This window comes from Dermacentor silvarum, chromosome 2 (assembly GCF_013339745.2).
Source record: "Dermacentor silvarum isolate Dsil-2018 chromosome 2, BIME_Dsil_1.4, whole genome shotgun sequence".
Classification (NCBI taxonomy): domain Eukaryota; kingdom Metazoa; phylum Arthropoda; class Arachnida; order Ixodida; family Ixodidae; genus Dermacentor; species Dermacentor silvarum.
Window position 1 is genome coordinate 190,360,301 of NC_051155.1, and position 14,066 is coordinate 190,374,366.

At 44.5% G+C, this 14,066-nt stretch overlaps 1 protein-coding gene across 1 annotated transcript in view; it reads right to left on the reverse strand.

Moving 5' to 3' along the window:
- Positions 1-14,066, reverse strand: part of LOC119442337 (actin-related protein 2/3 complex subunit 2-like) — a 31,548-nt gene that overhangs the window by 11,964 nt on the left and 5,518 nt on the right. Inside the window, exons 4-6 of the mRNA XM_037707179.2 lie at positions 12,872-12,917; positions 10,184-10,370; positions 3,704-3,797 (exon numbers count right to left, since the gene is read on the reverse strand). Coding sequence (XP_037563107.1) covers positions 3,704-3,797; positions 10,184-10,370; positions 12,872-12,917 — 327 coding nt within the window. The remainder of the gene's footprint in view (positions 1-3,703; positions 3,798-10,183; positions 10,371-12,871; positions 12,918-14,066) is intronic.

Sequence of the window (14,066 nt, forward strand, 5' to 3'; positions counted from 1 at the left end):
TAATATAACAATGTTCAAGTGCCAAGAAAATTTCCATTGTAATAACCGATAACTGTTATAACAGGGTTACACAAAAAAGACAGAGGGGACAAAGATCAACACATTTTAATTAGACAGAAAGAAGTACAGTCGAATTACCAGTTTTAACAATACTCAGTTGTAACAATGAGCAGGCACCGTGAACTTTTCTGTGTGCTATGGTAAAATAAACGGCTTACTACAATGCTCTCATGCTGTGCTGCGTTCTTGGTAATAACAATTAAATCACACTATCGGGTGCCTGCGTCGAACGAAACAGAAATGCGACATCCTGTAGGAAAAAAAAAGCTCCAGCTGCTGCATTATCTAGCGTGCTGTGCACGCCTTTGCCTTTGCTGCATCGCCAGCCTCCATGCGCCTATCTCCCCCTCTAATCTCTCTTCTATCCAGGGGTGCAAGTGCAAGGGGGACAGGAGAGATGCACGTGAGAGTGGCACTACGACAAAGGTGAGCTGCATGCACAGCACACAAGCAGGTGCGGTGCTGGCATTTATTGTTTTCTTTTCCAGGATTCCGTGTTCCTTTTCATTTCATCACAGACACCCAGTAGCCAAATTTAATCGTTATAACCGATAACACGGCATGGGAACCTTGCAGCAAGCTGTTTATTTTACCATAGACACACACAAAAGGTCATGGTGCCACAACTGGTCATTGTCATATCCGATATACAGTTAAACCTGGATATAACGAAATTGACAAATTCGCAAAAAACTTCTTTATAAAGAGGATTTCGTTATATGCAGGTTCGGCACGAAAATTCGAAAAAGAAACGCTTACCATATTTACTCGATTCTAACGTGCCCTTAATTGTAACGCGCACCCGTTTTCCGTTTTTGTCAAGGCACTTATCCTTGGAATTTCACGCCAGGTACCCGATGCGTGGACGCGCGTCGTTTCGCACAAGCGCGAGGCATCGGAAATGAAGAGCGAGCGTCACGATGGCGTCGTAGCGTCGTATAGTGTTGCAGTAGAACCCCGCTGTTACGTCATTTTCCCGGCTGTTACGTCGTTTTCGGCCGGTCCCGGCACAGCTCCCATAGAACCCAATGCAATGGTAACCTCGCTGTTGCGTCGCAACTGCGGGACCGTTCCCGCATCATACGTTGCGAACTGCCACCCCGCGCCGGCCCGAGCGGCCATTTTGACTTTTCATGTCGCTTGGCTTGGTAGCTTGACGATGACATTGGCTGCCCAAAGTGCCGGGGGCGACAACTATGACGTATTTTCGGTTTCCGCCAGCAAAAGTATGGCCCTTGAGATCCGTATTTGCTATATAAAGATGGTGTATATGATGCGTTGTGGCCCTAAAATTGGTTTTGGCTCACAGATATTCCGTATAAGGTCCAAGGACGATAACGCAGTCGCCACGCGCCGTATGCTGTATGTGCGAGTGAAAACGTGCCAGGGGAGCCGACGACCGCGTCTAAATCTCGCGCGCGCAAGAAAAGCAGGGAGGAAGCGCGCCTTCTTCCGTTGCGCTCGAGGCACCAGCGAGGGAGCGAGGTGGGAGGGATAGCGGGGCGGCGCTGTACTGTACTCTGGCATCAACTGCGTATTGCGCGGCGGCGCGCGGTCGCGCGGGCCGTATCTTGAAAGCGATCTGCGTTGGGGCAGAGTCTAGGCAGTGTAGGTGCTGTGTGTTCTCGGCGCTCAGTTTGCGTTGAAGCGATAGACAACACCACGAAGGTCACTTCGCTCGCTTCTCCAGCGGCGCTTCCACAAACCACCAGCGTTTGACAGCGTTTGACAGCGCGTGTCCGCGCTCATCGAGTGTGATGTGCCACAGCGTGTACCAGCACGTCGGCAACATCAACTGGAAAAGGAGAGAGTGCCGGCTTGGCGGGCTAGGCCAGCAGCAGCAAGCGGCAGGATCAGGTTTGAATGACGGGAGGGGGAAAGGTCACGCCCGCGGCGGCAAGATCGCCGGGTCGAGGGATGCAGGCCCGCGTCATACACGCACGCACGCACACGTGCGCTCATTTCGCATTCCGTCGCGGTGGAGAAGGTGCTTCCGGTTGCTGCTCGCGCAAAAATGACAAAATTTGGGGCGAAATCTCTAGGTTGTCGGAGGGGAAAATTCGTTATATCGAGGGGGTCTCCCACTGCCACTTCGTTACGTAGAGGTCTCAAATACATGTGCTTCTATGGAGTAACGGCGGGGAATAGAAAAACTTCGTTATATCCAGGAATTCGTTATATGGAGGTTTGTTATAAGCAGGTTTAACTGTACTGTTAGAACTGGTACTGTTACAAGTGGGTTCGACTGCAACTAGCAACACGGTCCCGGGTGACTCCTTCAAGCAAATTGAAGTGGCGCTAACCCTGCCCTCAATGTCTGCGTTGACGATGGTTATGAAAGAAATACGCAATTCTTCGGCTATCACAGTGCTGTCGACTTTTCTTATGTTGCCAGAGGAAGATTCAGTGGATACGTTGTCTGTACTTATGCTTCTCTGTAGCCACAGCACGACAATGGTCCAGATACGGGCCACAATTTTGTAGCGATGCCTTCCCCTCGATGCTATGAAACTGTTATCATCCTCTATTTATGGCCAGCTGATCCCGTTGATAACGCGAGCGGAGCGTCGCTCTGACCCCTGATGAATGAAGTGCGAAAAGCGTGGAAAAGAATAGCATAAGAGAAGGCATCACTACAAAATCGCAGCCATGCACTGTCTAGGCCAAGGGCAAGTATATGTGTGTGCAGCAATGTGTTGACAAACTTGGGCCGCATTCTCGGACAATAAAATTGAAAGATAGCTTTAGTTCAGTGTGACTAGTAGCGGACACGTCAAAGGCTGACCGCATTTCCGTCATTGTGATAAGACAGCATGCTTGGCACTGTGCCAAGAATGCTGTCACTCGTAGACGCTGATGCGTCTTGCACTAGTCACGCGAAATTGAAGATATCTCTGAAAGTGACGAGCCGAGAATATGACACTTTTTTTGGCCACTTGTGGAACAAAGTCACTTATTTTCTGATGACACTGGTGTTTTGTACACACGATTATTTCTGACTTTTTTGGAGTTCACCATCGAGTCCAAGTGATCGGTTGGTGACTGCAGTAGGAGTCCGACGAGAGAAACTTTTTTGCAAACAGAATTTATTTTCTAAAATCGTAGAACGATCCCAAATTCGTAAACGTAATGAAAAGTTCGGGACAGTTGGCAGGTATGTGAAAAGCACATCTACTAGGATGAAGATGCATGTCACACTGCTTCCCCACTGCAAAGAAGGCCATGGGGCCCTCGCCACAGCAAGTGCTTATCATTGTCATTAGATTAAAAAAAATTGCAATTTCGGTGCAGATATTATGGAAAATATGAGCAAGGGTAATAAGTTTCTTTGCTAAATAATGCCACACTGATACAATAATAGTAGGCATTTCGTAATTTTTTTTTGCTCGTTCGACAGTTCTTATATTTGGTAATTCTAAAATTTGTTGTGGTCCCGTAATATCTGAATGAACATGATTTTACTGAATTTCTTTGTGATGTGTGCAATGCTCAAAACAGTTTCAGATCAGCATGACTGCGAAGCTGCTCAACATTTCTGATCGCAAAGGGTTAAATGCAAGCATGTTGCACCAACTTAGAATTCTCGTGTTCTCAAAAATTGAGTAAACAAGCATCTTAAAAGAAATGTGCACGGTGGCCTTACCTGCATGAATACCTTTCCGAGAACAATGTCGCCATCATCTTTGAACATGGTGCTGAAGACTACAGTGACCCTGTCTGGCTTTGCCTCAACATACCTGGAAGCAAATATGGCCATGAGTATTAGATTCTGGATGTTCAGCTGAGAGAAGGACTCTGTAAGTGCATCAATTTGATCTAGAATCAGTACACCTCTAACACCACCGCCTATAAGTTGAATGTTGCAAACACGAGTGGTTCCTGACAAATGCCCTGATACACAAGGTGCATGAGTTAGGACACAGCTTCGGATCACCATAGACATTCACATTTTCATTCTGTCGGTCAGGTCCTTAATTTTGTCCTTGTCCAGCCTGTCTGCTACCTATATAGCACATTTATATTCAGGGTAGCAGCTTCCAGTTTGACACAGGAAATGAAACCACAAGCAGTCGTCGTCACATTACCCACCCCCACAGTGATTTGGAGATCACTACCTTCCTGAATGAGGCAACATCATTTATTTTCGAGGCAAGATGAGAGCTCGTGGCATATTCTCATCTGTGACAATGAGAATAAAGTATTGCCAGTGATCAGACATCACTCAGGTAGTCAAATTTCTTCAGCAAGTAGGGGCCATCATAGGTGAAAAGCCTGAAAAGCCGATGATGGCCTTTGTTAAACCCACTTTAGGTGGCAGAGTCAACAGTCGGGCTTTCTGTACACCAGGACATAAGGTACCACTCCTAAGCAATGCATTTGCTTCTTCCTAAAGGGACTGCACAACCCAAGAATCTGAATCTCTGCGGCCATGCTACCCTAAATCTGGCTGCCTAGTTCCCAATAGTACAGTTAAACCTTGATATAACAAACTTCAATACAACAAAATTCTCAATACAGTAGAACCTCGCTGATACGTTCCCGCTTAAGACGTTTTCCCGGCTCCTACGTTCGCAATCGCGAAAAATAAACATAACCCCATAGAGGAATGTGTTAATACGTTCCGGTTAATATGTTCCCGAAAAATACGATTATTCGGTGGCAATGTTCAGCATTGCGGCAAACTGCGGTCGTATGATACGTTCTGCAGCGAAAAATTATCATTCAGGTGTGCAAAAAGACCACTCTCAAGTGCTTGTGAAGCGCTAAGCGGCAGACAGCGGCGCTCTCATTTACCAGTTGATGTTGCTGAAGAAAAAAAACAAAAAAATTTTTTTTTTCTCAACGCGCTGGCAGCGCCACTCTTTTGTTACTGCGTAAGCCTCTGCGCTTCACTAACCTGACACTAGGACCCGATAAAACGGGTCCAAAAATTGCCTGCGCGTTACAATCTAGTACGACCCTAAATTTGCGCTACCATATAGCCATCGGCATTTCAATATGGCCGCCTCATACGCCACTTCGAGCCTAGCTTCCATAGCTTCGACCATGTGCGGTAGTACGTGTGCTTAGGGATTGGTCTACCAATTTAGTTAAACAGCGAATGTTTACAAGTTTATACGGCCGATAAAACTACTATCCTTACTTCGTAAATCTGTCTGCTAACTTGCTGTCGCAATCGATGCTTCGCTTTTCGGGCGAAACTGGGACTTTTTTGTTCATCGCAACTTAAGTGTATTGGGAGAAAATCTTGAGCGATAGTTGTATTTCTGTATGAAAGCATGAGGTGCGCGTTACTGTGAAGGATTTTTTCCCCTCTCTTTTGGTCACGGGAAATGGGTGCGTTACAATCGGTGCGTTACAATCGAGTAAATACGGTAAGCGTTTCTTTTTCGAATTTTCGTGCCGAACCTGCATATAACGAAATCCTCTTTATAACAAAGTTTTTCGGGAATTTATCAATTTCGTTATATCCAGGTTTAACTGTAATACCTATAGCGCGATTGCGCATCCATGGCAGTGCAGAGTAGGTGTATGTAACTTATTGTTGTTCCTGTGGCTTGTATCAGCATGGCAAGATGCTGACGGGTCATCAAAATCTTCAGCTTGTTAGAGGCACCCTGGTTGCTTTTCTTTGGCATAGACCTGATCGCAATTTCTTTTTCTGCTGGTATCTTCTGCTTATAATGAATATCAGATATAACGAAGATATTTTCATATCTGATGCGACTTCGTTATAATAAGGTCCGACTATGCTCAGTTAACGAACCCTGCATAATTAACTGCCACCACCACATACTGCACATTGCCTGCATTACAACACCCTGCACCCTGTCAAGCATTTTTCACTTAGTGTGCGCTACGGTTCCAGGCTGAAGTAAATTTCGTGAGGTAGTCACACAAAGCAATTGTGGCAATACGTGGCGGAGTATTGCTGTCCCGTCAGGAGCAAACACTTTGTTCTGAGTAATTAGCACTGCTCTGTGCATCAGAATGAAGTCCACGAAAGCTGCACCAAGAACGACACCACCAGAAGCAACACTTCTTGCTGTGAGCAATGTTATGCATACGTCATGTAACAAGAAGGACATAAGGCAAATGCTATTACAACAAAAGCGACAGAACAAATTAACAACTGAAGCACAACACAAAGCTGGTACTACAGTTAAACCTGCTTATAACGAACCTCCATATAACGAATTCCTGGATATAACAAAGTTTTTCTATTCCCCGCCGTTACTCCATAGAAGCACATGTATTTGAGACCTCTATGTAACGAAGTGGCAGCGAGAGACCCCCTCGATATAACGAATTTTCCCCTCCGACAACCTAGAGATTTCGCCCAAAATTTTGTCATTTTTGCGCGAGCAGCAACCGGAAGCACCTTCTTCGCCGCGACGGAACGCGAAGTGAGCGCATGTGTGCGAGGCGGACCTGCATCCCTCGACCCAGCGATCTTGCCGCCGCGGTCGTGACCTTTCCCCCTCCCTTCACTCAAACCTGATCCTGCCGCTTGCTGCAGCTGGCCTAGCCTGCCAAACCGGCACTCTCTCCTTTTCCAGTTGATGTTGCCGACGCGCTGGTACACGCTGTGACACATCTCACTCGATGAGCGCGGACACGCGCTGTCAAACGCTGGCGGCGTGTGGAAGCGCCGCTGGAGAAGCGAGCGAAGTGACCTTCGTGCTGTTGTCTATCGCTTCAACGCAAACTGAGCGCCGAGAACACACAGCACGCACAAAGCTACGAGCCCCCAACGCACCTACACTGCTAGACTATGCCCCAACGCAGATCGCTGTCAAGATATGGCCCGCGCGACCGCGCGCCGCCGCGCAGTTGATGCCAGAGTACAGAACAACGCCGCCCCACTATCCCTCCCCCCTCGCTGGTGCCTCGAGCGCAACGGAAGAAGGCGCGCTTCCTGCCTGCTCTTCTTGCGCGTACGCGAGATTTAGACACGGTCGTCGGCTCCCCTCACACGTTTTCACTCGCACGTACAACATACAGCGCACGGCGACTGCGTTATCGCCCTTGGACTTTATACGGAACATCTATGAGCCAAAACCAATTTTAGGGCCACAACGCGTCATAGACACTATCTTTATATAGCAACTACGGATCTCGAGGGTCATACTTTTGCTGGTGGAAACCGAAAATATGTCATAGTTGTCGCCCCCGGCACTTTGGGCGGCCAATGCCATCGTTAAGCCACCAAGCCAAGCGACATGAAAAGTCAAAATGGCCGCTCGGGCCGGTGTGGGGTGGCAGTTCGCAACGTATGATGCGGGAACAGTCCCACAGTTGCGACGCAACAGCGGGGTTACCAATGCATTGGGTTCTATGGGAGCTGTGCCGGGACCGGCCGAAAACGACGTAACAGCTGGAAAACGCAGCCCCCGGGAACGTAACAGCGGGGTTCTACTGTAACACTATACGACGCTACGACGCCATCGTGACGCTCGCTCTTCGTTTCCGATGCCTCGCGCTTGTGCGAAACGACACGCGTCCACGCATCCGGTACCTGGTGTGAAATTCCAAGGATGAGTGCTTCGACGAAAACTGGAAAACGAGTGCGCGTTACAATTAAGGGCGCGTTAGAATCGAGTAAATATGGTAAGCGTTTCATTTTCAAATTTTCGTGCCGAACCTGCATATAACTGAAATCCTCTTTATAAAGAAGTTTTTTGCGAATTTGTCAATTTCGTTATATTCAGGTTTAACTGTATGCGTCAGCACAAATAAGTCGGTGAACTGCCATTTTTCTTAAATTAAGCTAACTGCGAGTAATCAATGAACTATACACTTCTTCGTGACGTTTCACTGTTCATTGGTGAAAATGTTACCACAAATATTCGATGTGATTGACAATTGGTCACACTTGTGAGGGACGATTTTAATGATGCATCTCAGACCAATGTCACTTTTATGCAAAAATGGCAAGTACTAGAAGTAGTTATTTACAATGTTAAAAAATGTACAAACATTTATGTACAGTTTGCATACACTAAACGTATGTATGTATCAGTATGTATCTGACAGTACGTATCTGCAATATATAATCAATGCCGAAGCACGGAATTACACTCTGTTGTGGACTATGCGATGCCTTTGCATGCCCCATAGCTTTTCCCGCACAGTGAGTAGATTGTAAGATAAAGTATAGTTGTATAATTTTACTTAGCATGAATTCCCTTAAGCAATTATTGTCTGTGAATAGAGCTTTTCTTCAGTAAATTTCTCTGAGTAAATGTCAATAAATATCTCTTCACTTGTGCTTTCTAACCAATTCCACAAAGCTGTCCGTCAGCAGTCTAATCTTTCTTGCAACATGGAAAAGTGGGAGGACTATCAGGTGAAGACACAATTCGTCACACATTATGCAAAGATGGTGCAAACAATTATGAGTTATTTTTCAGAAGTTGTGCGAAAGCTTTCTCTTACTGTGCAGTAGCTTCAACAAGCACAGAGCTACAAGTCAGGAGCAAATGCCTCCAGGACACTGTGAATTAATAAACATACCATGACAAGCAGGGCTTATCATGCAGGCAGAAAACAACACAATATTCTACAAGCTGCACTGCAATCTTGATGTCCAGATGCTATTGCTATCTGCCTGCATCGGAATGTGGCTACTTTGACTGAAAACTGAAGCTGCGTCTTCATGCTAGGCCGTAGAATTCCTAACTAGTTACCTAGTAATTCACAGCAGCAGGCACACAAGTAGCAGAACTAGAAAGGCGGGCATGAAATCATTATCGATAACTAAAGGGATGGTGTTCAAAATGTAGCTTCTTCCAACTGCAGATCTATGAGAAGATTTTACCTCATGCACTTGGCAAAACTTGCACGAATTAAGACTTAAAAATTTGGAAATAAAGTTTGGCACTTTTATGCATTCCTTCATTTTCAAGCTATCTTTTCCCAGCCCAGACAAATTGTTGCCTTGCCTAGTTGGGAAAACAAATGAGGAAAAGAGAAAGTAAGACACACTGACCACAATATTTAGCAGGACTAACCATTGAATAAGGCCTTGCTTCACAAATGAAACCTGGACACTCCAGAAAAAAGCACGTTCTCCTGCACCTCTATTTTTATGCAGACTTTAGTGAGATCTATCAAAGGCCATTAAAGGGGCCCCAACAAATCTACAAGCTGTCTTGCATATAAAATGACAGAGTCTTATGAATCTCCTTCTGGAAGAATTTCTTGAAAGCATTTTAAAATGAGCTATCAACAATCAAATGTCTTTGGTTGCCCACAAGGCTTTCACTGTTTTGTCACTGCGGTGGTGAAGGTGAGCAGCTTTGGCGGCACAGGAAAATGCTTGCAATACTCCACTTAGTGGCAAATTAATGCGGTCTTTTTGCTTTTAGTTCTTTTCTTCTCACAAACTTCAAATGGCGCCAGCCTATCTAAGGAAGCAATCTGCTGCATTCACATGGTCAACTTGTGCCCGCTTTTTGTTTTCCAAATTTCTTTTAATATTGTGCATATGATGGCATTCAGAACACCGACAAGCCCCACCCATAGAAGCCACTTGTTCTCTTACGTTTACCAAAGCTGATGAACGAAGGCAAGGGGGCTGGTACTAACTCTAGTCAAGGAGGCAAGAACGATGTTGAGATAAATTGTAGGTGCTCCAGTTTGTGCAGAGGAGTGATATGTGACTCAGACGTTCATGAAGATGTAATTCAAACTAGGCAAGCTTGCTTATTGTGCTTAGAAACTGTTACAAAGACAAAGTACAAGGAGTGCTTCAATTCAATGCTTTGCTACAGATTTGGCTCAGTTGCTGCTATGTTTTGTTGCTAAGCGCAAAGCAGCAGGTTTGATTGCTTGCTGCAGTGGCGACACTCTGATGAAAACAGATTGTACAAATGTGATGCAGTAAAACTTCAGTACATGTTAATCCGTTGGAATTCATTTGGGATCATCCATTATGGTATTCCTCACAGCTGCATCCGAGCTGTAGCTTTGGGACACACAAGTCAACCATTCATGTCAATGCACCACGGCCTCAGACTGCTTTTTGACTTCAATGAAGTGACTCCACTATGCTCTACTATAGACTATCTGTATACCATACACAACCTTAACCCAATGAAGTCAACAAAAATGTGCCTACATGGTTTCATCGTCCCTGTAGGGAATAACGGCCCTCTTGTCTCCAATCTCGCCACGCTCCTGGAAGTCAAAGTACTTCTCGAAGACAGACGCAAAGCAGTTCCTCTTGAGGTGGCTGGCCTTGCGTGCAGTCTCCTCTGTGTTCTCAGGAAGGTTTTCCAGATCAAACAACAGTGACACATTGTAACCTACAGAGGAAGTAAAAAGGACTAAGTCAGAATGTAGAAAAGTCAGAAATCTTACTTTTACAAAGTTTTGTAGAGAACATTATGTAATGCAAAGTAAAAATTATGCCATAAATGATCTGATTTGTATATGGTTATGCACTGGTCTTTGCAGTGCTTCAACTGTATGTAAAGAGGGCTGCAATAATTACAAAGATATTAACCCCTTCTGTGCCTTGGATGAGCTGGGTTCATCCATGTGTTTCTGGTAAAAACTACCAAAGACGAGCTCAGCTCATCAGTGGTACTTTACATTTTCTAGCAATGCCATTGGTAAGATTAGTTTTGTCTCAGTGCTTAGTCATGCTTTTTGTAGACTGGCAGCACACAATCCATGGGACAGCACAAGCAGAAGCAAATTTATCCTTTTTGAGGAGTTAAAACATATTGACAATTGTGGTCTTTAAAAATAATTTGACCAGAATTCGGGATAATAGCGTGGCATGGAAGGGGTTAATGTGCAGCACTATGCTACTGTTCTATTTTATGTAAGAAGCCCTGCAGATTCATGATGTACAGCATAAAAAAGACGAAGACAAGGAAAAAGTAGGGGTGACAGGAGCACTGATAGCTGCCACACGATAGAACTCTGACATTACTGCCCCTGCTTCGGAAAAGCACAACATAGTCGTTATTCCGTACCTGCATGTAGCCCGTGTGTTGTCTCTACTTTTTCCCTTGTCTTTGTCTTTTTTGCGCTGTAAATCCTGAACCTGTTTCAACTCACCCAGTACTCCATTCTTATACAAACCCTGAAGACATCCTAGCAACAAAGTGACTGATGATGCTGAACTAAAGGATTTATTCCTTAAAAGCCTTCTGGCACACTTTCTGCCACCTTACAGCAATGATAAAATAAAGAGACAGCTCTGCTTTTGAACCAACAGCTCCAAAAGCTATAGAGGCAGCAGCATGTCATAAGCACTACACTTGTCACATAAAGTCAGAGACACACGAGATTGCTGTGACAAATGCACTCTTCTTAAAGATTGCCACAGGAAGTTGCAGTGCGGTACAACGAAGCTCTCATACAATTCAATACATTAATACTGTATCAAACTTTAATGTGTACAAACTTGTGCTACGCGTCAGTAGGAAAGAGGTTTCTAGTTGCACAGCCAGGGTGAATATATAACGAGATCCAATATGATGGCCCAACAAACTTATATGGTTTTAACACATATGTGAACTCATATGAAACAACGTTGCTTGGTAGCAGATGCCACAGAATACCAAGTGTTAAAAGAAGCACTGAAACTTAAATTTAAAGCCATGTTTTTTTCTGCTGCAATTTGAGAATGAGACCATACGAAGCGGCTGGTGCCGTTGCAGCACTTGCATTCTATGCTATACGTACCATAGTTTCACAATGTGACCAACACAAAAGCATTAAGGCTGCACTATTTTCGTCTAAGTTTGTGGAGTGTGAAACAATTATGTGGAAAAGTGTACTTGTTTAGCATTTTGGGCATGCAGTTTGTAAAAGCAACTGTGTCTGCAGACTGTGTTTCGTCACAAATACTAGGCAAACTGCAACTACAATGAGTGCTGGCCTTTATAGAAATAGAGCATGTTCTGAAATCCCACACACTGTAAACTTTTGTTAACGTTAAGTCGACAAACTCACTCGTGAACAGACTCATTTGAAGTTACAGCCAATCATGAGTCCAAGTGAATTGAACAGAGTAGGAGAGGGCACAGGTATGTGTCTGAACAAGTCCCAGTCAGAGCTAGTATGGATCTGACTAAGTTTGAATGAAATGTATTTGTAATTGTAATGCATGTGATATCAAGAGTCCGACTATACAATGAGTGGCATTCTTTGGAATGAGTAAGCCCAAGTGAAAACACCAGACTAAAAAATTTTGTCAATTAAATCAAATTTTACAAACATAAGATGCCAGTTTATAAATTAACTTGTGCTGGCATATTTTAAGTGAAATGTGAATATCAGCAAAGGTCTTATACATGTTTCTACACTCGTTGGCACTGAGTGCGCTCTTTACATTTGGTGTGTTAATGTTTCTCTATGATGAGCACATGCTATTAACGCCCTTTCATTTATATGCCTTAAGAACATGCTGCTGGTATAGATGGTGCATTGCTGATGCAATGATTAACCCAGTAATATATCAACAGCGAGTTGGTGATCTTGTGAACATGAGTGAGCCTAAGTGAGTATGGCACAATGAAACCATGAGTATGAGTGAGCTTGCATGCTGTGTCCCCGAAAGCTTGGCAGGGCCCGATTTTGGTGAGTTTGAGTTGTAGCGAGTCTAGTTGATCTTGGCAACTATTGAGTCTGAGAAAGTTTTCATTTTGATGACCTGTGGTTACCAACGTTACTAAGAAATACAAAAGTATCATACAAAGCACAACAAAGTCCCACTATGAGAGATGCACATGTGCTGTGGTAAGTCTAAAACTGAGCAAATCCATGTAGACACAGCAGGAGCAACACATACCATCTTCAGTTGTCGTCAGCAAGGGACCATATTCTCGTTTCAAGAGCTAGAAGTAGAAAAGATAGAAAAAGGCTCCAGTTGGATATTCATAGCACTTTACAACATAACTGAAGAATGGTGACAAAATAAGCACTACAGTAAATTCTGAAACATGTGGTTTCCTCTAAAACTGAAAATACACTGTTAACTTTAAAGTGTAGAAGGCATTATTATCTGAAATTATCCCATTACTTTGCTCATCAGTGCTTTCTGCCCTGTTTGTGAGAAACATGAATACAGTACAGTCAGTCACAACCTAAGAACTTAACAGCAGATGGACCTCAAAGGCAACATGTACACATGTGCCAGCCATTTACGTCCTTATGGTTCTCCCTTTACTTCTTTCCACCCACGTAATTGCTGTTTGTTTGTGAGATACTATCATGATGGAATAAACAGCAAACAGCAGAGCACTTGGCTTTCAGTACATGCTTGACTGTCCAACTGCACCCACAATAAACTACAGCACATGCACCGTTAAGTTATGGGGCTTGCGACTTCGCATTGTGCTGTGATCTTTTCAACCATTGCTCATCTTAGTAGTGTTTTTATATCTTGCCTAAAGAGTGCTCAAAGCCTCTACTTTCCTGCAGTGCCTGTCGGTGGATGCGCAGTCTTGCACGAATAGCAAGAACTGCTCACTCGCATCTACTGCCGAGCTCTGCAGGAGAGCAAAAACTTGTAGCGCTCTGCAGGCATGACATCGAAATACTGATAAGGTGAGCAACAGTTGACAAGATGACAGCAGGACGTGAACCCCTTAACTATGCATGTGCAGCAGGTTACAATTGGTGTGGTTAGGCATGTACCGAAAGGCATGTGCTCCACTGTTCCAAGTTTCATTCTGTCATGATAGTACAGGAAATGTCCATATCTGTGGCGGGATGAACACAGCCTTTGGATTTATACTACCATGCAAGACTGAAACATGAACTTCAGCAGACAAACTGCAATGCACTCCCTGCCGCTGAACCATCGAGGCACTTCCTCTTTACGCCTGTGCTATCCATAACCAAACAATTTATCCTAGTACAAATGGAGAATGGGCAGTTGCAGCATGCTTCTACGGGAAGGGCCCTTTCTGAATTATTAGGTTGTAACTGAATAGACATGGTGCTGTACCTATATCATATACGCAAGTCATTGAATGACTTAA